The 25,815-nt window shown below is 35.8% G+C and overlaps 1 protein-coding gene across 2 annotated transcripts in view; it reads left to right on the top strand.

Annotated features, from left to right (window-relative positions):
* The window catches only part of HSD17B4 (hydroxysteroid 17-beta dehydrogenase 4), a 62,208-nt gene extending 36,805 nt beyond the window's left edge, over positions 1-25,403 (top strand). For both annotated transcript variants that reach the window (XM_030257505.4, XM_072922921.1), the window contains exons 18-24: positions 3,135-3,204; positions 7,208-7,314; positions 7,624-7,710; positions 10,069-10,158; positions 12,727-12,865; positions 22,907-23,034; positions 24,986-25,403. In XM_030257505.4, the coding sequence (XP_030113365.1) occupies positions 3,135-3,204; positions 7,208-7,314; positions 7,624-7,710; positions 10,069-10,158; positions 12,727-12,865; positions 22,907-23,034; positions 24,986-25,075 (711 nt within the window). In that variant the 3' untranslated portion in view covers positions 25,076-25,403. The remainder of the gene's footprint in view (positions 1-3,134; positions 3,205-7,207; positions 7,315-7,623; positions 7,711-10,068; positions 10,159-12,726; positions 12,866-22,906; positions 23,035-24,985) is intronic.
* Positions 25,404-25,815: the final 412 nt, after the last annotated feature.

Raw genomic sequence — 25,815 nt, 5'->3', positions numbered from 1 at the left:
AGCCCATTGGCACATGCAGGGGAGATCGTGGATGTTTTCTTCACAAGATGGCTTGACTGCTTTTTGTCTTAAATAATCTGTAAAAGCATACATGCATACATGTCCATGTCTGTACATACGTGTATTCATATAGACACATCTTTACTTGGTAAGGTAAGCTTTTGGGTAGAGGCATTTTTCTGCCGAGTTAGAAAGGAAAATATGTGGATAGTTGACTTCATTTTTCATTAGCTTTACCACTGACCTTTATTACAGTCTGCAGGAAGACTGAAAAATTGGCACAGACAGGTTTGATATCGCCTTTTCTTTTGTGGTCTGTCAGAACTCCTAAATTGTTAGGAAATGAGACTTGACAGTTTGTGTTATTAATTGGAGAACAATTTAGCCATATTATGACTGACTTCAATCTAATGCTTTACATCAATTGATTCTTGTAATCCTTCAAGGATGCTTCTTTGTTTGGTTGCTTGGATTTTTGTTTTGTTTTTCCCCTTGGCCCCTGGAATGCTGTCACTTATGAAATGTCTTTACTGGAGTAATATAGAAAGTAGAGTCAACAAGGCATTAAAGCAGTTTCATTTTCATGTTAACTGTAGTTTATAAAAGGAAGAGTCACCAAAGATTGTGGTAAATGAAATTTGTTGGCAGACCTGAATTGGCTGCACTAAATCTGAAAAAACCTGTTGTAACTGTTTTATTCGGTTCTGCCTATGTTTTTTCTGGCTGTGACCAGTGTCACTGTTGTTATTGAAAATACAAAAAGATAAATAATTTCCCAGATTAATATGTCAGAATTTTAGTTAAATACATTGACCACATTTAATTCTCCGAGCACAGTTGTTTTCTAACTGCTACCTTTATTTTGTTAGCAAAGCACAAGTATTTTTTACTACAGTAAATTTAAAAAGCATTTGGTACAAGTATTGTTTCCCAGGTAGTGCTTATCACTCTAAATAAATGATTAGTTCTTCTTAGAGTTTTAGTAAGTAACAGCTGCATAGCTAGATTTGAGTTTTGGGCTTAACACAGAAATTTGTCTTTTTTTAATGATCCATAAATTGAATTTTCCAGAACTGCAACTAAATGTTATTTAGCTAGAATTAAAATTTCTTGCAACAGCTCTTTTGTGAAAACAGCCTCCTGACAACTTTTGTACAAATTCAAATTAATTGAAGAATGATAGTAAGACCATAGAATTTTAATTTAGCTATGAAGTTACTTAATTATGTAGTAATTTGGTATCTGGCAATTTTTTTCTTGAGTAGCAATTTACTGTTAGATTTCAGACTTCTGAAAGAAGAGTTTGTAAAAGATTAATGAAAGGGAATAACCTATTTCATAGAATTCTGTTGAAGAATTCTCTTGAGATTGTCAGATTTAAGTTTACTTGTGTGAAAAGACAGTATGGGTCTGTCTCTCACTAAAAATGTCTTTCATAGTGTTATAACTTTCACATATTCAGGAAATTATTTGCCCTTTCTTTGGTCCTTTTTAGGATCTCAAATACAGACCCAGCTGAACTTCAGTCTTACACTAGTATTAAATTTCCAGTCTTCATTATTTTCCTGAGAAATTGTACAATTAATTAGAAAATAATTGGAAAAAAAAAGTTATAATAAATACACCTGTTTGGCAAAGATAAAACTACAGTTAGAAGTTCCAGATCCACTGTTGTCTTTTTTTTTCCAAAAGGAAAAGTGTTTCAAAACCAGTAAACAAATATGTAAACAGCCACTGAGGGGTATTAGCTTACTGTTTGCCTTTCCAAGATTTGCATGCTAATGTTGTGGTACAGTTCAGGGTTTTCTTCTTGCTGTTTTTATTGTCTGGTTCCAGCTCTCACAGAAAGCAGAGACAAGGTCTTTAAATTCCACCTTAGCTCAGGCTCAAGTTGTGAGCTGAAAATTCCTATGAGAAATAAGAGAGAGGTACAGCTTAGTGTTAAAGCTGTAGATTGGTGGAGAAATGACCCGAATATTAATAGATTAAAAAAGAAAACAGATGCATTATAGTTTAAAATGATAACAAGAGTTCATAACCTCTCTAGTTACACTGTCTGCATCAGACTTGATAGATAAACAGTGTTAGACATATATTGGAAAATAATTCCTTTTGGGAATCTTTTTTTTTTTCTCATCCTTTTCTTTGAGAAATCTTCTGTCTTCTTTCCTCCAAACAGAATTTAGTACAATTTATCCTCACTCAAGTAAATACATACCATTTTTTATTGTCGTAGTTCAAAATGCTGGGAAAAATTTTTTTACTGACAATGCATTCCAAAGGCCAACAATATGCTTCACTAAAGTACAATTTTTTTCAGTTTAAAAGCTTTTTTCAATTAAATCTTTGTTCAATTTGTATATGTCATCGTAATTAAGCTGCTAAATTCTTGGAATCTTCATTAGTTAATGTGATGTACTGATTTTCACTGTACTTATGGGAAATTTTTACTAAAGGGTGCTCCACTATAATTTAGTCACTGGATTTCACTGTAATCTGTTGACCAGAGAAGAAGGTTGTATTTCAGAAATATGCACACGTTGGCTTTTGCTATCTCCATAATATGGACTGCTGGCTGCTCTGCATGTACAGCAAATACAAGATTTGATAATGAAAATGCTAAAGCTACACAGGGAGAGAAACCTCAAGTACAGTAGCCATTTTTTAATAGTTTCTCAGGTTTATTCACATTCACAGTATATAAAACACACTAAATCTATGTTTCTCTACTTTTTAGTAAGAAAATAATATTTACCATGAAGCAGAAGTCTTCTAGAAAGCTTGGAGTGTTACTTTACTGTTTCGTTGTTTTTGATACTGGAATCAGCTGCCCATTAATCTGCTATGAGAGAAATGTATAATAATTTAAAAAGAAAAAATTAGGGATATTTCTGATCCCTGTAAGATGAATCTGTTGTTTGAAAAGCATGATACTGTGTTTCTATGTTACTAGAAAAATTCATATATATACTTCTGTTTAATACTGTGGATAAATTTGTCATAGAAAACAGTAATAATTAGTTTCCATTTTATGTGCCGTGTTGTAGAGTATATTATGTAAGGTCTAGTAAAATAGATTGTGATATGTTTCTTAATCTTTCATGACTCCTGCTCCTCCTTCTCTGTTTCTGCAGGCTGCGTTATATCGGCTGAGTGGGGACTGGAATCCTTTGCATGTGGATCCAAGTTTTGCTGCTCTTGGAGGTGAGCTGATGGGGATAGCATTGTGTTAATACTTGGATGAAGGATAATGTAAATGTATTTTTAATCTATTTTCCTGATGTACATCTTTAACTACTTGGAAAAAGCAGTGCTTGTTTTATAGCTCTTGTTAGAGTCACCAATTAAATAATTTCAATGCTCTGCATGACACTTTAGTTTGAAGCATTGCTTCTTGCAGCTAGAAATGGGGAATGGTGCTTGGACTTTACTTACAATGAAAACATACTTTCTAACCTGTTTTCCTTTAGATCTTGTTTATTGCTACTATCCTGTTATTACAATGTGTGTTTCATAAGCAGGAATAATTGACTATCAAAGCTTCTGAAGGAATTCTATACATTCTCTGATATCCTACAGAACTGTATCAGAGATACAGTTCTTTCCATCTGAATAATTTTGAAATTATGTGGGTCTCTGTAGAACCTTTTGTTCTTCAGTGTAGTCTTCTCAATCCCAATAAATCCAGGAGGGCAGGGGAGGGCAGGAGAGAGAGAGCTTGTTAGCACTTCTTTCCTATAAAATTGCTTAACTACACTTCTTGCTAGCACATTAAATTGTTAATTTACATAAGTCTACATGCCAAAGCACCAGATCGAGTCTCGACTAACTAATACTTGAAGAGATGCAATTAATGAAAAAAGGTGTTTTCTTGAAATTGTATTGTAAAGTTATTTTTTTGGACATATTTTCAGGCCTTGTAAGTAGTATAGTTGGATTTATTCTGGGCAGGCAACAATTTGATTTACTTAAGAAATTTTCCTGAATATTTATGCTATCATCAGAAACATTACATCAGATTACTAATCTGTAATAATTAGTCTGCAGTTTCCTGATTAATTTTTTTTTTAATATGCAACTATCATTTGCATATCACTCTCATATTGTGTTCTTATCAAGATAAATAGAGCAGAGCTATGCTTCCTTGCTCAGATCACACTTATCATACTTTTGCAAATTATCTTTCATAAATGCATACTAATTAGTTTGTTAACTCAGTATTGTATAATTCCATGTAAATTTGTGTTATAAGTAATGATTGTCACATACTAGAGTCCAAGAAGAGATTTCCCTAAGTTGTTAAAGTGTTTTATTTTATGATATTGGTTTGTTCATGATGGTGATGGAGATGAAAAATACATGCTTATAGTTGAAAACCCAGTGTTTGGAATAATAATGATGATACTACTCTAAAAAGCTAATAAAAGAAGAGAATTAGAAATCTTCTACTGTTCACACAAAGGGCACTGGCACATAGACATGGAAAATGAAATTAATACTCTAGATAAGATATTCCTTTGTCTTAACATAAAACTGCTGCACTGGATTTTGGAACTGTGACAGTACTCTACCTAATACAAATACTATCAAAGAAGAAATTACTATAGAAATAGTCCAGTTTTTTTTTTTTTAGTTGTGCAATTTTTTTTTTTTCGTATCTATTCACACCCTTCTCATCATGTAACAATCTCTGTGGATGCTCTCTCCTTTACTGGATCTCACCAGTGTGCATGGGAAATAAGCATTCAGCATAATGCATTCATATCATTCCTGGATTATTGTTAAGACTTCCTGTGGCTAGACAGGAGTTTCAGAAGACATAAAACTACATGAAAGCACCTATTTATATTCTTGTGCCTTTATTCCTGTATCTTGTGTTTCCAAATACTAGAAAGCAACATTTACTTTGATTTTGTTTCAGTCTAAACACAAAGTAACCTGATTAGTTTGCAGACTTTTTCTTTGAGTATGCATTAATTTTATAAAGAAAATACTGGGGAAATAGGATTTGGTATATTTGGCTGTTTCTGAGTTCTGAATAGAGTGAGTGGTTTCTGGTTTTTGTCTGGTGAATTAAATTGCGTTTTTGAGGAGCTAGATGTCACTATAACATTCTGAATGGGAGATACTGAAAACTGATGATGTTAAAATTGTACAGTAATCTGACTGCATGGTAACTTTGTCTTTTCAGAAGAGTGTCCATTGTGTACAAAATAGTGTGCTGTTAAAAGTGTGCATACTAAAACATCTTATGGGAAAGAAATGACAAAATGATCAGGCTGGAATACTTACAGTGAGAAAATAGATTTATATTCCTTTAGGCATGTCATTCCTTTAAGTGTGTCATGTCTTGTAACCTAATGTGGCAAAATTTCTGTTTCTCACTCATAATTATGCTAGCTTTATCTTTCCTTTGGTCTCATAATTCCCATATTTCCCAGCATTGAATCTTCCATGGCTGAACTTCAGCTTGCAACTAATTACCACACAGCCACTTGATCATTCCTTACTTCTCCCCTCCCTGTTTTTCTCTTCACTTCCCTTTCCTCTCCCACCCCCACTCCCAGTGGGATGGAGAGTAGAATTTCAGAGGAAAAAAGGTAAAACTTGTGGGTTGATATAAGAACACTTTAATAACTGAAGTAAAGCAAAATATTATACTAATAATACTATTGCTGCTGCTGCTACTACAAATAATAATGAAAAGGACAGAGAAAAAGTGAAGGGTAAAATTCAAGAGAAACAAGTACACAACACATTTGCTTATCACCTGCTGACCAATGCCCAACCATTCCCAAGCCATGATCAGTAGCTCCTGGCCAGCTTCCCCCCGTTTATATCCTGGACATTAGGTTCTTCAATATAGAATGTCCTTTTGGCCAGTTTGGGTCAGCAGTTTCAGTTATGCTCCCTCATCACAGCTTCTTATGCACGTCTTTGGTGGCAGATCATTGGTCACAGAAGAGTATTTGGCATATGTTGGATGCTATTTAGCAACAGCTGAAACATCAGTGTATTATCAGCATTACTGTCACACTAAATTCAGAGCACAGCATTGTACAAGCTACTAGAGAAGAAAATTCATTCTAGCCCAGCCAAAGCTAGGATGGAGTCCTTGTGGCTTTTTAATCTCTGTTTTGATGGTGATTTCTTTTATTTTTTTTTTCTTTTACTTTTTCTATTTCTTTGCTGGCTAGACTTTCTCCTGTCTCTTCTTTTTTTGTTTGTTTCATTTTGGTTTTTTTTCCAGCTGTTGTCCCTTGGGAGAACATTTTGTGCTGCATAGATGCAATAAGTTGTTAAGAGCTCAAGAAAAACAGACTCTGGCAGACAAGTGTAGCATATAAATTCTGGGCAAAGCAACTGTTTTTAGTGCCAAAGCTGTACAGCTCTGTCTGGATTCCATGGGCTTTTCAAGTGTGATCAATTACTGTTTACCTGCCTTGTCAGGTCAGAACAACCTGTTAAAGAAATCAGAATATACAAGCAACATTTTAATAACTTAACTCTTGCTCTTGAGCAAATCTGAGGGCAGTTGTCAAAGGTTTATTTTGGCAGATTTTGACAGTACTGGAAAAAGATCCAACACTAATATAAAGCTTATCCTCTGTCGAGGTTGAGCTCCTGCTTCAGAGCATAGGAGTTTGAGGAAACTTGTCAAAAATGTCAGTATAAGAAAAACAGTGCAAGTTTTCTTTTCTATTTTTAAAATTTCTAAATTAAGGTAAATTAATCCTAAAGCAGGCATTGTATTAGAAGACTTAGGCCAAGCATCAATAGGAATTCCAAACAGGAAAGATCAAATAATCTTAGTATTGCCACTTTTTAGTGATTACAATACCTCTTACCCTTAATGTATGTACTTCCATTTAACTGCATATCTGGTGTGCCTATGCATGCATACTAAAACAGATAACCTCCTTATTTTTAATTTTATCACCTCAACAGGGACTAATTCTACTTCTGAGTCTGACACAGCACAGGCAGTGCTAAGAGTGCAGCTTGTCACTGAGCACTTTCTTTTGCCCAAAACTAGAGGAAATAATAAATAGTAACAGACACTTTTTTGTTGAGATAAATTAGGTTAAAAAGAAAAATAATTAAGAACACTAATGGGGAAAATACTATGAATAAGGTATAGCTATTAATAGGAACTGCATTCAAAGTCCTAAAATTAAAAGTGCTAAAATGTTACCTCTTTAAATAGGATTTGAGAAGCCTATACTTCATGGACTATGCACCTTTGGGTTTGCTGCTAGGAACGTTTTGAAGCAGTTTGCAAAAAATGATGTGAACAGATTCAAGGCAATCAAGGTCTGTGTGTTCATTCTTTGAAGTAAATTTTCTGGGTTTTTTTGGTTTTAATGCCAAAAGAAATCTTAAGTGGGAGGGAAGTTTTTCATGATGTCTTAACTACCAGAATTTTTTTGACTTACAGCTACATGCATTTTAATGTGTCTGTCTTGTATGTTTTCTTAAATATTTAGTCTTTCTACATTAATAGTTGACTTAATTTTTCTCTTTTTATTTTTTCAGTAGAGCAAATGTGCTTAAGCTTTGCATTTACATATAGCAGACACATTTTTTTGCAACCCCAGGTTTTTTTCTTTTTTTTGCTTTTAGGTTCGCTTTGCAAAGCCAGTGTATCCAGGGGAAACTTTGCAAACAGAAATGTGGAAGGAAGGAAATAGAATCCATTTTCAGACCAAGGTCAGAACAATCTCTTCACTGTGGGCTTCGCAGAAAGATGTATTGGTTAAAAGACTGGGGATATGAGGAGGAGCAAGAATAGATGGCTTGTTAAACAGCACATCATTGGCAAAGGCTTTGTAAAGAAATGAACTAAATAGAATGAAATAGTCCTACTTATTTTATGGTGTCACTAGGATTTGAATAGAAGTACCATTATAATCACAGGACTTAATATCCTTGTATTAAATGAGGACTCTTTTCATTGTGTGTGCATTTTTTTGTTTTTCCACTGGGGAAAATGAAAAATAATAGCAGTCATCCTCAGGTCATCATAGTGTATATTTGTTTTCTGGAGTTATTCATTACTTTTTGTATTCATATTTTTTTTTAACATTTATTTATGTCAGTCACCCCTTAACAGTTTATGCATGTAAATGTGCTGCAGATTTGGCATACACTGGGTTAAACTTAAGCTGCAGCTACACAGAATAACTTCCTAAAAAAGGAAATTTCATAGCAATTGAACATAGTAACTACAATAAAACAGAGTATACACTTCTATGAGATCTGGGTTTGCATTATATGAATTTCTTTGGTCTTGCTGGTAGCATTTATGTGGCTATCCTGTAATCGTTGTCTCCATGTCATAAGGTACTTAATGAGAGCTAAGGGTAAAACTCCATGTAAAGGGCAAAAAGTAAAAGTGAATATCATCATTTGTATAGCATCATATGACATTTTCACTTTCTTAACCTATTATTTGATACTGGTATTTGTCAATATTTGCTTACGCAGTGAGAGTTACATTGCTTTGCTGGCCAAAGTTTTGCAGCCTTGTCTCCATAAAAATGTAGCCAGCTCTTGATTATTGAGTAGGGCTGCAGGTATAGCTGCAGCTGCAGGGAGAATTAGGCAGGCAAATGCAAACAAGGAGAGTTACAGGAACAGAGGAATGCTGTATTCATACAGCTTTCTGGGGCTATACATTGACTGAAGGAAGCAAATATTGTTTGCAGACCTGATGGGTTTTAGCATCTACAGAATTTCAGAATGGTAACCATGTAGAGACTGCTGTATACATAATCTCAATTTCTAATTACTAGTAGCAAATGAGGTTGTTTGGTGCCTCAAGTGAACTTTGAAAATTACTGTAGTTATATTTAAAAGGTTGTATCACCCTGTCCTGACAGAATCTAGAATTCATGGTTTCCCTGTTAGTTAACAGAGGTCATAATATGCTTCTGAGCCTTTCTAAATTTGTAAGCAGAGTGAGTTGTTCTGTTGTGTTTGAAAGCAAAATTTGTACTTATGCTTAGTTTTATTTAATTTATGTTTAGTAATTGCTAATATGTAGAGTTGTGGTGAATTTTGCTATGGATTTTTCATCCACAACTTCGGAGTAACTGATTTTGGATAGAAATTACAAGGTTTAACAGAATTATAGTAAACCATCTTAAATAGTCATGAGGTGTGCAGAATTTTGTTTCTTATTGCATGTTGGATTTATATGAACTAAATCCATCTTTGTGCTGAAATGAACTCTGGTTAAATCAAACTACAGATGGATTTAAAACTTAGAGAGGCTGGTTTGAATCCATTTTCAGCAATGTCTGAAGTGCAGTGGCAGCACATGACAAGCTGTTGAGCATTATTTGAGTAATAGTTAATGTAGTGCAATAAAATAGACTGTGATACTTGATATTTCTTCAGTGTGGCTATTTGTCATACACCTCTCTATATGCATTATTAGTAAATCAATTTGCCATCTTCTGTTAGCTGCCATAAGTCAGTATGGTTTGTCACATCCCTCAAAGAGAAAATGCCAAATTGAAATCCATTTCTTATCTGAATTAACTATTTCAAAAAATGAAACTGGACGGAATTCACCTATTTTCCATCATTGTTTTTATAATCTTTCTTGTTTGCAATGCTTAAAAAGTTGTTTCTAGTGTGAGTTTAAGGTACGTGGAGATAGTGAAATTGTCTAAATGGATTCTTGACAACTGAATATCTACCTCAAGGAAAAGCATTTTAGAACAATGTCTTTCTATTTATGAAGAAATATTGACAGCAACTTGTAACACTGGAGGTAAATAAGGTTTTTCAACTTTTTTGTAAGCAGAACACCAGCAATATATTTTGGTACAGTTTCTCCAGAGGAAAAGAATTATTTTGCTTGAAGAGTTGTTTGGAAAACATGTTATAACAACTTGCCTCAAGACTACAGCACATTTATGAGGTTTTTTTCACTCTGTAACTTTTATGTTTTCTCTTTATATCTCTGATTTTAAAATATCAGGAATACTCCTTAAATGCTTTCTTTTGTGCCTTTCTGGAAATAAATCACCTCTTTAATGTATTTTTCCCCCACTACAGATCAAGGAGACGGGAGAAGTTGCCATTGCAGGGGGCTATGTGGATATAGTACCAGCCTTGGAAAAGCCTTCTGCTCGAGAGCCTCTGATGGTAAGTGGAAGCAATGGAAGTCTTAACTTGCAGAGAAGCATAGTTAGGTTTTATTTTGGTGAAAACCACAGGAAAAATACTTAGGTCTCTTACTAATCTATTAGTATTCAGTATATTTAGTGTTCAGAGGGTTTACAAGTTCAGAGATGTTAACATGCACGTTGTTTAAGACACAGATGTTAATTGATCTGCTTGTGAGGAAAATTCCAGTTGTTTTGAGATACACTAGATGTTGATGTTTGATGTGCTTGATGCTAATTGAACTCTGAGGATAAGCATTGTGCTGTATGTTACAAAACAAGCAAGGGCATGTACCACATGCCACATGTACCACATGAGGGCCACATGTTTTGAGCACTTGCCTAGCTCAAAATATAAATTATTTAATGTAATTCATAATTAATGTAATTGTAGAACAATGCTTTTCTTATTATTTTGTAGTGTTGAAGATCAAACTCTCTGTAGGATGTAAAAGTGTGTTTCTCAACTTTTTCAGAAACATGGGGAGAGGGGCAAGAAGGCATTAGCATAAGTGAAAATGAGATAATGTACTCACAGAAAAGAAGCTTTGTCAATGAATCATTTTGAAATGAAACTCTGAAAGTTGTTTGTACAGTATGTGGTCAGGCCTAGCACACAATATGCTCTTCATACTCTGTATATTTTAAATCCCCTGCGTGAATGCATGCCTTAAGCCTCTGTACGTGCCACAAACCACAGAATTCCACATGCAATGAGGATGACCCTAATGTGGTCTAAAAGTCAGTTAAGGCAATGCATATTAATTAAGTTTATTATTAAGGCAATGCCTTAATAAACTGTTATCTTTTTTCCCCAATTGATTCCTGCATGCAAACAATGGAATTTTAATGCCTTGAAGCTCATGAAATACTGAGATAGTGACACTCACATAAAGCTTTTGGTCACAAAATGGGGAATATTGGGTGATACATGGGCTACATCCAAAGCAGTGTGGCCAGCAGGGCAGGGAGAGGGTTCTGCCCCTCTGCTGTGCTCTGGTGAGACCCCACCTGGAACACTGCATCCAGCTGTGAGGACCCCCGCACAGGAAGGGTATTAATCTGTTGGAGTGAGTCCAGAGGAAGGCCATCAAGAAAATTAGGGGAATTGAGCACCCCTCCCATGAGAAAAGGCTAAGAAAATTTGGGTTGTTCAGCCTGGAAAAGAGAAATCTTCAGGGTGACTTTGTTGTGGCCTTTTATTACCTGAATTACCTGAAGGGAGACAAAGAGGAACTTTGTACTAGAGCTTGTGTGACAGGATAAGGGGGAATGGATTCAAATTAAAAGAGGGTAGGTTTCGATTAGATCTTAAGAATAAATTCTTTACTGTGAGGTTGTTGAGGTACTGGAACGGGTTTCCCAGGGAAACCAGCAGGCTGTGGCTGCCTCATCTCTGGAAATGTTGAAGGCCAGGCTGGATGGGGTTTGGAGCACCTTGGTCTAGTGAAAAGTGCCCCTGCCTCCAAACAGGGGGGTTAGAACTAGATTATGTTAGGGTTCATTTCAATTCACACCATCCTATAATTATGTAATTTATCCAGGGACCTGCTTCTTTTTGCTGCTTTTGTTTAATCTTCCGATGTATTCTGAATTGTTGAATGAAGTTCAAACATTAGAACTTTCTTGAACTGCTCAGATTTTCTTGGTTTTTAACTTGGCAGAACAGGTGTTTTTCTTTAAGCTTGTTCTGGGAAATTAAGGTGCTTTGGCAGAAATTTGCTGACAGGGTCAGACACCCACCAGGGGAAACCAGCCTGGCTGAGTGAAGATTGACAAATTTAAATGCCATTGGGAACACTTTAATGTAATGGAAAATGTTAGGCTTAACCAAAGAGCTGACAAAATTGTACTGAGGAGTTTAGTGTTCTACCGTACAGGTAGGTACAGTGACCAACTAAAGTTCTAAGGGCTTCTTTGTTCCAGTTCCAGGTAGACGAAAAATGTCACTGAAGTAGCTTCCTAAAGTGTAGCCTTTTATCCAGTAAAAATACTTCTTAAAAGAAAGACAGTGAAACGCTTGCAAAATAATGTGCTTGGAAAAGTTGGAAATGTAAATGTAGCTAATCCCACTGTTAAATTTTGTCTGCACTGGAGTTTGACTGTATTCATAGTGCAGTATGTTTGGAACATCTTTCATGTCCAAGTAATGTACTGGTAAAAACATTTTTTTTGTTCTGAAAACTAACATAACATTCACTGTGGAAGAAGTGGCAGTGGTTATTGTCCAAATGAAAAAACGGGCAATTCAGAAACTCTTAGAGCACAAACTAAAAAATATTACTTAAATTGTAATGGTAAATGACAAAAACTATAAAAGCATGATCTGAAATAACTTTAAATGAAAATTTGAAATTTAGCATTTTCTACTTGAATGTACTCTTTAGTGCTGGTGGTGGCTAGAGGTGATTATTTTGTAGTAGAAGAAATCTCAATTGCATTTAATCATTCTGCTATAGATAGCTGAAGCATTGTGTGCTGGAAAATGACATATTCAGTACCTATTAACACAGTTTCAATTTTAAATTCTTCATATTCTTTTTATAAGACTGAAGGGCTGCAGAGTAACCTTGTGTTTGAAGAAATTGGTCGTCGTGTAAAAGAGATGGGAAATGAATTGGTAAAGAAAGTAAACGCCGTATTCCAGTGGGACATCACTAAAGATGGAAACACAGCAATGCAGTGGAGTAAGTTGTAATGTTTATATGATACCCCAATGCATTTTTATTATGAAGTGGGATTAATTGTAATCATTCTAATTAAACTGATAGCTTGAACTAAGCATTGTGTTGTACATGAATATGCAGTACGATCTACAGGTCTGAATGCATTCTGAGTGCACAAATGACAAGGAGGTCAGATAAAGTTTGGAGGTACTAATCTTTCAAGGAACATACTTTTTTAACTTGCCTATTTAGATGTTGGCATAGGTTACATCATGCTTTAGAACTTCAGTGCATTTCTATTTACTTTTTCCAGATTGGACTGCCATTGCACTTAGGAAAGGGTGCTAAATTAGCTTAGTCGGAGTGTTACAGTAATTAGTCTGCTGGTGATGTACATGCTAATTGATCTAAAACAAATAAGTAATTATTTCTAGTGCATTGTTCTTGTCACTTCAGTGAAAATGTAGCCCAATTTGTTTCCATTAAACTTTCTGAGATCAAGTTTTTACGGAAGCATAATCATGATTTCCCATTTGTTAAGCATGGGACTGGTTGATGATGAGAAACTAAAACCTCTAATAGTAATGGATCACAGCAGAACTTTGGGTAATAGAATTATGTGAAGTGGTCTCATGGGTGAAAGCTACTTCCTCAAAAATGTTTTCTTCTTAAATTCTCCTTTGCTGTCTTTATAAAGATATGTATTTTTGAAAACAACCCCAAATCTTATTTTATTAATTGGATAGATTTTTTATCTTTGGAATTTTTTTCTTTTGTTTTTTTAGTTGACATGTCTGCTGCTTTATTGGTAGAATGTAAAGATTTTCTAAAGGAAAAAGTTTAGTAAGGTTGTAACTTCCAGGCCTTTTTGTGGAGAAATGAAAGTCTGAGTCAAGCCTGTTGCTTAGACTTCTTTTTGTTTGGTCTCAGCAGTTGGATGTAATCAAAAGACTTTTGGGGACAATGCAAGTGAAGGGGCTGCCCTTTGACAGGCTGAGAGGGGAGACTCACAGTAGGCCAGATCAGGTCTGCATTATGTTTTGTTCTGTACACTGTGGCTTTATTGTTGAGCAATTTAGAAACCTGTAATTTCACTTAATCCTTTCCTAATGTTGACCAGTAGAGATTCTGAGTAGCAAGACTGCTGTTAAGTTTCAGGAAGAATATTATACAGAGATTGGTCATGATAGTTGTGTTCTATTTGCCTTGCTTTTTAGGCAGTTTTTGAGGGCTAAAGAGTGATTTCCATTTGCGTAGAAGTTAATAAATACTATGAATATACCTGTTTAGATTATGCAAGTTGATTGCCCATACATCAAAATCAGACAATGGAAAATCTACCTCAGATGTTCTGTCTTAAAATTCATTACTGCTCTTAATCATTTCTGTTGTCTGCAGTTTTCCATTTTTGCATGAAGTAATTTAAATTATGGATGCAGATAGAACTTTGAGAGAAGGCTTATGAAGTTTTACTTGCATTCCTGCTTACATTTTTAGATGGTAATTAGAAGTGCATTGGTTAAACTCCTGAATACTTGATGTAGCAACTTGCATTTGTTGGTCAATCACTCTGTACTCCACATAAGTCCTGGCTATTGTTTCATGTGTAACTACAAGTGATACAAGTGATGGTCATGTTTATAATAACAACTAGAAAACTATTTCAGGTTGATTGATCATTTGCTTTAGCTTTGGAATTGCTTTATTGATCACCCAAGTTCAATATTATGTATGTCCAGAAAATAGGGGGACAAGGCAATGGAGGAGAAATCTGCTGATGGGTGTTATAAGATATGAATAAAATTTCTCACTCAGGAAGTTCTGAAACGGCAAATTGCTGAATGCAGAACAAGCACACTTAGAGATTTAGGCCTGAGCGTGCCCTTGCTTGCTTCATGAGATCACATTTTATCAGAGGGGAAACAGGTGAATGTTTTTGCTATTGTATTCAGATCAAGAGAGTGCTCCTGCTTCAAATAAAGTCAGTCTTTTGTCCTCTCCTGCTTCTCCTACTGAAGCAGTAGGAAGAAGGTACTGCTTTCTTCTACTCATATGTCTCTAGCTTTAAGGTATTAAATAGACATAGCTTTTGTTTGTCTTGTTCCCTCTGCTTCTGTTGCAGTGAAAATTTTCTATACTATTATGTGAATTTGGAAAAAATCTTGGAGATCCCTGCGGGATGGAGGCTGGTGGAGCTAATCTAATATATTAAACATTTCCTGCTGCTGGGTGCTATTAAGTGCTGAAATGAAACTTTTCTAGAAGCTTGGAAAAGTTACTGTGAAAATTTTTACAGTGTGGTCAATTCCTTAAGAATTACTGTAGTCTCTGTGGTGTAGTAAATATGTAAGGCTGAGTGTAAATATCTAGGGGACCCAGCAGGGTGTCTGTAGAAAATGTTGCTTACTTTTCCTTTTAGGAGTATTGGTATGCTAGTACTTCCTTTTTATATCACTTTTTTGAAAGAACTTTCTGTGTCATCCTGTTTCTGTACTTGTTTTTGTTTTCTGAATATTTTTGTGTGCCTTTACATGTTAAGTACTTCTTGGATGAAGAAAACAGGAGTTGGTTAGTACTAAAATAGTTAAACTGTTACAAATAATCTAAACATTAAAATTTCATATTGTTATGAAAATAGTTAGAAAAACTGACTAGCAGAATTTTAGGAATTATGACAACTGTAGTGTCAACCTTCACTGTTTGTTCCTATATGGATCAAGAGCCTACTGTTGTTGATGTCTGTTTAACTCCAATGGCACATTTTTAATGGCAACCAATATATGTATCTGCATGATGAAATTTGTATTTGGGGAATATTTGGAAACACTTTCCTGCCATTAAAAAGCATATACCAAAACAAACATAAAGCAAAAGACCTTCCAGAGGCAAATTCTTGAGATTTAGAAGCAGTTGCGAACTTTATGCCTAATTCTTTATGTGTGTTTGCATATGTTATATTATTATTTAGTATTCAAGTGTCTCTTCTACGAGATGCTGGTATAATTCATTTACCAGCAAATGAAGAAGAAGATGATAGTTTGTGAGCTTACATTCAAAGGAAGACAGCTTTCTTGCAGTTAGGATATTCTCAATAATCCAAAAGATTTAGGATATTCACAATAATCCAAAAGATTTCTGACTTTATGTGATCTTTACAATATCTCTGTATGGTCATCAGCAAGACTTTTGTAATGCAAATGAGCAATGATAGTAATTTCAGGATATATAACATTGAAAATGCCATTTGCTTACTTGAATGCTTGACTTTTTGAGTTATTATTGGAAAGTAAGCTTCTCTACACAATTAGAAATTTTAGCCTTTGACAAATTGATTTTTTACTTTAAAAACTGAAGATCACAGTATGATGTTACCTTTGCTATAGCTTGAATTTATTTCTGTGTCACTATTTTGACTGGTTTTCAGAGGTGCTTCAGATTTTGATGTTATTCAACTCAGTTAGTAGAATTGCACTATTTTACTGTACATTTAAATTTGGCCTGGTGGTTATTAGTTGATCTTTTGTGTACAGGAATTTTAAATCATTTTTGTAAATGTTATGCTGCTAGATTAGATCCATTCTGAATTATCTTTCTATCTTTTCTAAGTAAAATTACCATTTTGGAGCGTGAATCCCATTATGTACATAGCTACAAGAAAGCAAAAAAGGAAAATATGACATTAAAATTAATTCCCAATGTGGTTCACGTAGCTAAATACTACATTCTATTTCAGTGTATGGTCAAAATTCTTGACAAGTTATCACTGAAACAACTTGTATGTGAAGAAGAATATTATTTTGGCTGAGGTTTTTGTTTTAAGCCGTGACTTGATGTTAATTAATTAATGATCTATCTTCTTTTAGGCCTCTCTTTGTAAGGGCCTCCTAAGCCTTTACAAACAGTGTTTCTGGTTCTTTTGGGCTGCCTGATAGGCCTCTTTCTCTTATTTAATTGGATATATAGTTGTTCTGTCTTGTGTTTTAATTTTTTGACTTGTCACTTTTACACAGATTTGTGTTGGAAACAATCCGGGCCCTACGGCCCATTGCTCCCTTGCCCAATGGTTGTAGCTCCAGTATCTTCTGCTAATGTCCTTCAGCCTCTTCAGATCTGAGAGGGAAAGCAGATGAGAGAAGACGGCAGCCACAGCACGAGTGCTATGTCCATTTCTGGGCCCCTCAGTTCAGGAAAGACATTGAGGTGCTGGAACATGTCCAGAGAAGGGCAGTGGAGCTGGGAAAGGGTCTGGAGCACAAGTCCTGTGAGGAGCAGCTGAGGGATCTGGGGGTATTTAATCTGGAGGAAAGGCAGCTCAGTGGGGACCCTATTGCTCTCTACGACTCCCTGCAAAGAGGTTGTAGGCAAGTGAGGGTCAGTCTATTCTCGCAGGTAAGAAATCACAGGCCTAGCAAAAATGGACCTCAGTCATGGGATGTTGATGCTGGACATCAGGAAGAATTTCTTCATGGAATGAATGGGCTGTCCAGGGAGGTGCTGAGGTCACTGGCCCTGAGGTGTTCAAGAAATAACTGAGTGTGGCACTCAGTGTAGTGATCTAGTTGTCAAGGTATTGATCAGTTAAAACTTGGACTCCGTGATCTCTTTTCCAACCTTAATGACTCTCTGATTCTGTGAAATTTGTTCTCATGCATGCAATTAATCTAATATTTTTCAAACTTTAAGAAAACAGAAGGTTCTTTTATTTTACTATATTTACATTTATTAATAGTTTTCTAACTGCAACTGTGACATTTTGATCTCTACTTTCTGCAGTATACCAGGATTTTTAGAAGTGAAGTGAAATTTGTGAATTGAATTTGGCTTTTGTTGGTATAGAGAGACATCTTTATAGAGGCACTAGGATTATAAACACCAGTCTGTTTAACCAGCAGCGGCCTTTACTTTTATGTAGTTCTCTGTGGATAGTGTGAAGCCATGAAGACGTGTAGAACAATTGACTGTACACTCAGGATATGAAATTTTGGACATCTTATCTGCTGTGTAAACAATGTTGACCTGTAAGCCCTGACAACTGGCCTTAATTAGTGATATTTCTGTATAAAAACAAGCTGGTCTAATTTAAGGGGATGGTGAAAATCTTTTTAAAAGAGATAAAGCAAGTGTGGAAACTTAAGAGATAAGTGTAGTGGTACTGAAACTACCTTCACTTTTTAAAAAAAAAACTTAATTGATAATCAACCTCAGTTTTTTCCAGTTAGCTTCGCTACCTAAAGCATGCTTTGCTCTCTCCTGCATATGTACTACTATACAACAATTGCCTTTTTTTCAGGCATTATAAAATATCATTTTTTTTATTTTTATTTTGAGTTAAGGTTTAATTTCAACTTTGCTTTCCATAGAGAAAAGGTAATGCTGTTGAGATCTGTTGGCTGATAGTTAATAGCACTCCAGAACAGTACTTGGAAGAGTTTGCCCATCTGTTGCTTTTCTTCATGTTTCTGAAGTTAGTGAAGAAGGCAGGAGATGTTTCTGTTCCTTTCCAGTTCTCAGAAGAATAAAACTTTATTATGAGAACTGGGAAGAAATTGTTACACATAGTTAGTGGTGAACAGCTGATAAATTACAGTGACACTGCTCGATAATTTGTGATGCAATATGACTTCAGGCAATCAAGAATGGGTAATGCTTGTTTTTATTTGATTAGTGGTTGAGTCTTGTATTGTCCTTACTTTCCCACTGTAAAGCAGAATAAAACCCAAACCAAACAAAAAAAAATCTAACCATTAATAATTTTCTTCTAGAAAAATATTTTTCTCCTTACCCTTTGGTAAGGCACTCTTCAATGTCAAAATAAAATCCATACCCCAAATATTACGTTTTTAGGTTTTTGGCAACCTGCTATAAAATTTCAGTATCTACTGTTTTATATAGTGTTTTAACTCCTATATATGTGAATTTTCTCCTGTTTTTATTTTATCTCTGACAACAGCATATTTTTGATGATAATAATTAATAGATTTTTAATTATTGTAATACAATACCTGCATATCAAAGCAAAAGTAAAAATTTGAAGAAAAACTAACATTTCATCACTTGAACTTCTTGATTCTACTTTTCTGCCAGATGGGTAATAGAATATATTCTACAGGGCAAGCAAGAGGGAACTCTGTCTGGTCATTGGGAAGCTAGGATTTTTCTGCTCTGATTCTTGAAACCTGTTCTGGCATTCAGCTTATTTCTTTCATTGCTGGTTTATTTGTCTACAACCTAGTGCTATAGTTTAGTCTCAATTGTTTTTCTGCCCTGGAAAAAAATTGAGCAAGTTGTTGTGGTGGTTTTTCATTCTTTATAAGGTGGGGAGTTACTTTCCTTCTCTGAATACTAATATGTGATATATTTTGGGTCACTCTTTCTCCACAGTAGCACTTTTTTTTTTTTTTTTTTTTTTTTTGACTACTTGCATTAGAGGGATGGCTCTGGTAACAATACAATGCTCTTCATGTTTTTGTAGAAAAGACAGTTTTGCTGTAACAAGAGTGCTTTGCTTTTGTGGCTGCTTATGGTTTTTTTTCCTTTTTTTTTCCTTCCTTACCAAAAATCTTCGTGTCATTTAAAAAGACTTCAGAGGAAGTGGAAATAACCTTTTTGACATTTGACATTTTTGCAAAAAGAATGTATCACTAGATTGGTTGGGTTTTCTTGCCTCTTTTTTTTTTTTTTTGGTGTTTTGGGTTTTTTTTTTTTAAAGACTTAGAATTTCTAGTGACTAGTAAAGATTAACTTGTGGTAGGATTAAGGATTTGATGTGATCAGCTTGAGCTTGGTATCCAGCACGCTTATGGAGCATACCATCTTGATTGCCATCACTCAGCACATCTGGGAACCAAGGGGTCAGGATCAAAGCCAGCACAGGTGTAGAAAAGGCAGGTCCTGCCTGACCAACCTGGTCTCCTTTTATGACCAGGTGACTCACCAGAGCAAAGCCTTTGGCACTATCTCCCACAGGATTCTCCTAAGAAAGCTGGTGGTCCACAGCTTGGACAGTCATATTATCTTTGCTGAGTAAAAAACTGGCTGGGATGGCTGGGCCTGGGGAATGATGGAGCCAGTCACAACCCAGGGCTCAGTATTGGGGCCAGTCCTGTTTAATATCTTTAATATCATGTTGGTCTGGATGAGGAGGTTGAGTGTCCCCTCAGTCCATTCACAGACGACACCAGTTTGGGTGCAAATGTTGATCTGATGGAAGGTAAGAAAGCTCTGCAAAGAGATCTGTGCAGGCTGGATCAATGGGCCAAGGCCTGTTGGATGAGGTTCAGCAAGGTCAAATCCCAGGTCCTGTCATTGGGTCACAACAACCCCAGGCAGTGCCACAGGCTGGGCAGAGTGGCTGGAAAGCCACAAGCTGCCCAGTGGAAAAGTATCTGAAGGTTTTAGATGACAGCTGGCTGAACATGAGCCAGTGTATGCACAAGTGGCCAAGAAGGCCAGTGGCATCCTGGCCTGTATCAGCAATAGGGTGGCCAGCAGGGGCAGGGCAGTCACTGTACTCCGGCACTTGGCACTGGTGAGGTCACACCTCAAGTGCTTTGTCCATTTCTGGACCCCTCACAACCAGAGAGACTTTGAGGTGGTAAAGCGAGTCCAGAGAAGGGCAATGGAGCTGGGGAGGGGTCAGGAGCACGAGTCCTGTGAGAAGCAGCTGAGGGAGCTGGGGGTGCTTAGCCTGGAGAAAAGATGGCTCAGGGCAGACTTTGCTGCTCTGTGCAACTGCCTGGAAGGAGGCTGTAGGTGAGGGTTGGCTTCTGCTGCTTCTAGGACAGGACAGCCAGTGACAGGACAAGAAGAAATATCCTCAAGCTGCAACACAGGAGGTTCATGTTGAACATCAGGAGAAATTTCTTCACAGAGAGGGCAGAATCACCATATCTGGAAGTGTTCAAGTATGTGGCATTTAGTTGTTAAGTAGTGGGTCTAGTTGTTAAGGTAATGAGTCTTTCCCAAACTTAATAATTCTGTGATTCTGTAAATATGAAAGATTTACCTTGATTATGTGTGCCATGATTATGTAATGTTAAAAGCATGGTTGTGCTTTGAGAGGTTAGTATTAATTGTAGATATTGATGATAAATGATGGTCTTGGGATTTGGTTAGGAAATGGAGAAGGAGGACAAGGACTATAATAATGTTAAGTAATATCTTAATGTACAACAATGTAACAACTGTTAATTATGTGCTATATTCAAAATAAAGCTTAGGGCTTGTGAGAACTTTTCTGAGTCATTACACCTATTTAATTGTTTTTGTCATCTAAACCTGACACTGGTGAGACTGATGGATCAGTATTATCAATAAAGTATATAAAAATTTATTTTCAGCCAGTACTTGGTGAAGATGGAGAAGTTGTGTCTTGGGAGATGGTATGTCAAGCTTTCAGTATCTGGGTCCCTTCTGGAGCAGTGTAGGAGTGGCAGGGACAGGGAAAAAGATTAATGCCATTAGAATGAAATACAAAAAGGGATTCCTAAGGTCCAGAAGTAATTCAAACCAGTTAGGAACTGCAGGCATCCTAGACACCATGTCTGTGTTTTGTGAATTAATCTGTTGTGCTTGCTGACCTTGCTGTTTATCTCAAAGGGAGCAGTTTGGCTACACTGGTACGGTGCCTAACATTAGCAGCATTTGGGTAGAGGTGTATTTTAAAAGCACATGGAAGTTAGGCCTGGTTAACTTAATCTGAAAGCTGGTATCCACTCTTAGACTTTGGTTGGTGTGTGTGGCTTGCATTTCATGATTCAGTAGATTATTTTTTTGATTTTTGTTTTCCTGATAATAGTCTGCCTACAGGAGCAATGTCAAAGGCTCAGGTATGTTAGACCATATAGCAGCTGGTTTAGGTTACAAGGCAAGGATGTTGTTGCACAACCCCTACCCACAAACACAAATGTGCAGATAATTCATCTGGTACTCAGTAGCCTTTTTAATTTCTTCCCATATTGCTTGAAGTTAATGATATGCATTAAATCTGTTCCAGGATTTATAATTTACCTTAAAATCACCTGGAAAATAATAATCCAATTATTATGTCACTTCTCACTGAGCAATGTTATATACTTAAGTCTCCTTCTGGTTCTGTTGTAACTGGATAAATAAAAATTACTTAAAGCAGACAGAAAATGAAAGATTTAAATAGACTAAAGCTACTCCCAGTCTCTACAGTTCCCCTTACCCTGTCAAAGAATTATTTGGAAAAGAGTTGCACATAAGATAGCTTATGCAGAGATAACGCTCCATGGTTAGGCAAGGGTCTTAAAATTTGTCCATGAAGAGCAACCGTCATCCATGATTCTGTGACCAGACATGCCATGTTGTTATGGATATATCCACACGAGTAATGTGTGGGATGGGGCTGTGATGGATCAAGAGGCAAAGGTGTAAAGGAAAGATGGGAATTCACAAAATCTGAGAATTACTTGGCAGAGCACATCCTGTCAAAATACTCTTCTAAACAAATGACATAATACCTGATAGTGTTAGCTTTGTAGTATATTATTTTGGCAGGTCATTTGGTGTGGGAAAAGAACATTCTGAAGCTACAGACGCTTGGAGGAATTTTTGTCTTTCCAGGAGAAAAAGACAGATAATTGGCAAGGCTTTAAACATTCCTTGCTTGGAGCAGAATAGGCTATATTGTGTTGCCTGGGGAACAGACCTGGGAAAATATGGTAGTATGTTTGAACAACTACATTTGCCTTGTCTGACTGCAGGATGCTGGTTTTGAACTTCAGAGCTTTATTACTAATTTGATCATTTTTGCAGTAAGTGCACTAATTAATATTTTGTGCATCTTCAGTGTCATTCGAAAATAGATTTTACCATCGCTGCAAGAATTTTGAAGTCCTTGCTGTAAACACCCTCCCCTTCAGTATAGGAATAATTTTTTCTCTCATTGATGAAGAAGAATTATACCTCATTTGTTGTCTAAGTAGCTGATAGTTTAGACTGGATGTTTTATAATAATAGGTAAGGAAAGTACTGTTCTTAAGCCTGAAATTTTTATCTTTATTTTGAAATTAAACTATGTTTGCTCTTGCTTCTCAGCAATTGACTTAAAGAATGGCTCTGGAGCAGTGTATCAAGGACCTGCCAGAAATTCTGTTGATACTACCTTCACTCTCTCGGATGAGGATTTCATGGATGTGGTACAACAAAAGATCACCCCCCAAAAGGTAAAGCCTGGGTGTCACAGATACATTGTCTTGTATGTAGACATACATTATTTGCCTTACATCAGGTTGTGGTTCATGACTGTTTGCATTCTGAAATCCTAAACCCTGAGGTGTTTTGACAGCGGAGACCACAGTCAGATGAGGTATAAGCACATCAGTATCTTATACTGAATTAGCTAGAAAGTGTGAGTGTCTTTATTATCTTAAGACAAAGATAACCACAAGGGGCTAAAGCAGGGCCCTAATAACACCAAGGTTGTGCGTTCAATACCTGTATGGGCCATTCACTTTAGAATTGGACTAGATTATCTTTCTGGGTCCCTTCCAACTGTGATTCTGTGGCATAACGACTGGCAGTGCAAATTTAGGAGTTTGTTTACTTCCTGGTACTTCACGGTGTACAATTTAAAAGCTTAGATTTGTCAGTTTGATCATTCAGGCTGTTTTCATTGTCATGTTTCAGAAAGTTGATGTTTGTTGCAGTGGTCTGATTTATTGCTAGCAGTGCATTATAGAGAAATGTCAAGACAATGCATGCATGTAGATGGTCAGAATTCACCTAAACCAGGATATTTTTCAGGGAAATAAAGATTTAAAGAAGGTCTGTAATCTGGATCTACACTTTCAGCTTGTTGGAGTAATCAACTGCTTAAAACTACTAATTTTACCAATAAAAATGCCTTGTGTAAAAGTAAATTAAACTCTCACAAATTTAATATGTTATCTTACAGATTAAAGCTTGAGCAAATGAAAACTTTAATTAAGCTCATCGTATATCACACATTTTCTTTTCTTTGATCCCAAACAGAAGTTGTTGGAGGCTTTGATTGTAAATTGGAGACTAGTGATCACGGTGAATGTTTTCTATAAATCTTGTATACCACATGAGTAAAATTCTTTGTGACCCTCTGTATACAGCAGGCATAAAGCATAAACAAGCAAGATGTTGATGTGTAATCATCAGAATGCTAAAGAACAGTGATTGCAATTCAGGAACATCATCTATGTTTAGGCATTAGTGTTTCCTTTGAGTTTCTGTGTAGTTTCCCATCTGAAGAAGCTCAAGGCATGTATTCAAATTTTTTTCTGCTGGCTTTTTCTATTCTTTATTTGAATGTATTTCAAGCTAATGGAACTATGCAAAAGAATATTTAAGGAACTTCCAAAGGGTTTTCAAACTGCAAAGCCATAGCAAAGCAAAACTAGTTTTAAAAAAATATAAACTAGATTGAAATAAGTTATACAGCTCTTTGAAGCAGGGAGAATAAAAATGTACTATACCAGTACTGAAGTGAAAAATACTGATTGATTTATGACTTTGCAAATGAAACAAAATCTTGCTTATTTCCTGTTCGATATAATATGCTATGAATAAAGCTATTGCATTTCTTTGGCATATGTGTATAATACATTGTACAAGCTTATGTTTATATTTGTTATGAATTTGAGTGTGTAGCTTACATTTTCATTAAGTTGTTAATTTTCATTATATAGCCTTTTCATTCAATTTTTTCATTTCTTATAATGATATATGGATATTTGTAGTGTGAGGGGATAATGCTTGGAGCTTAATTTTTTGTGCCCTGCTGAAGTTTTGCCATCAGATTCTGTGGAGGCATGTTTTTACAGGTGGAGAAATGCTCTGCCCTATATATGGAAAGGGAACGGAGGCTACTGAAGTTGCTTTGTATTTATTTTATTTAATTTTTAAATGAGTGACACAGTTGGCCTTGTCTGCGCTATAGATAAAAAAAATCTGGTTCTGGGTGGTATTAGAATTGAACAGGTTTTTTTAATAACTGATAACTGTTAAGCATTGTGCACTGAAGGTTTTCTCCCGAGTGCTAAACAACCATTCTTTGGCTTCTTTTTTTTTGTTCTAGAAACTCTTTGCTTTGTGAGTAAACAGTTGAATACATGTTTCTTCCCCACCCCACTTCTGTTTTTTTAGGCATTCTTTTCTGGCAAACTAAAAGTGAAGGGGAATATCATGCTGAGCCAGAAGCTGGAAATGATCCTGAAAGACTATGCCAAACTCTGAACTGCTTGATCATCTACCACAGCAGTGAAGAACTGTAGAAGATAGAAACCAAATTAGTTCAGAAACAATGATTTGCAGGCTAGTTAACATCAATATACTGATTCATTATATTGCTAATATACAAGCTGATTTAATTGCTGTTAGACAGAAGTTATGAAATGAAAATAACTGTTACTATTGTCCCTTTTTAGTTTCTCAGCAAAGTTTCTCATACTTTTCTGATTGTACGTCTTTATCTGAATAAAATGTATTTAGTTCTTACAAAGAAGCATATATTTCTATTTTAATTCTGAAGAAAATTAAACCAATAGATTTCATTAATATCTCATTTTATGTGTCTGTCAGTCTTCATTCACATTGCCTTAGATTTAGCTTCTATGAGTCTGTCTGGTTTATTATTTAATTTAATGTTTTTTGTCTCAAACTCTCATGATTCTATCAGAAAAACGGGAAGATGGAAGTAAATTCCATTTATTTACATCATGTCATTATGTGGTGTTTTTTGTCTGTACCAGGAGGAAACCTCTTGGAACTTTAGAACCCATATTGATTTGCCATTTTCATACGTTACTCTTGTAAATCACAAAGTGGTTAACGTTTATTCTCTAGGGGAAGCTTTTTCATGTGAGAGCCATTATCACTGCGCCAAAGTCCATCACTAGAGCCATGTTCTTCATGTAAATTAATTCTCATGAGGGCTGGCATTAGGGCAGCAGGAAAAGATGGAAGTGTATTCCTCA

This window comes from Taeniopygia guttata, chromosome Z (assembly GCF_048771995.1).
Source record: "Taeniopygia guttata chromosome Z, bTaeGut7.mat, whole genome shotgun sequence".
In the NCBI taxonomy this organism is placed as follows: Eukaryota; Metazoa; Chordata; class Aves; order Passeriformes; family Estrildidae; genus Taeniopygia; species Taeniopygia guttata.
Note: the sequence above shows the minus strand (reverse complement) of the source record. Positions and strands in the feature narration are given on the sequence as shown.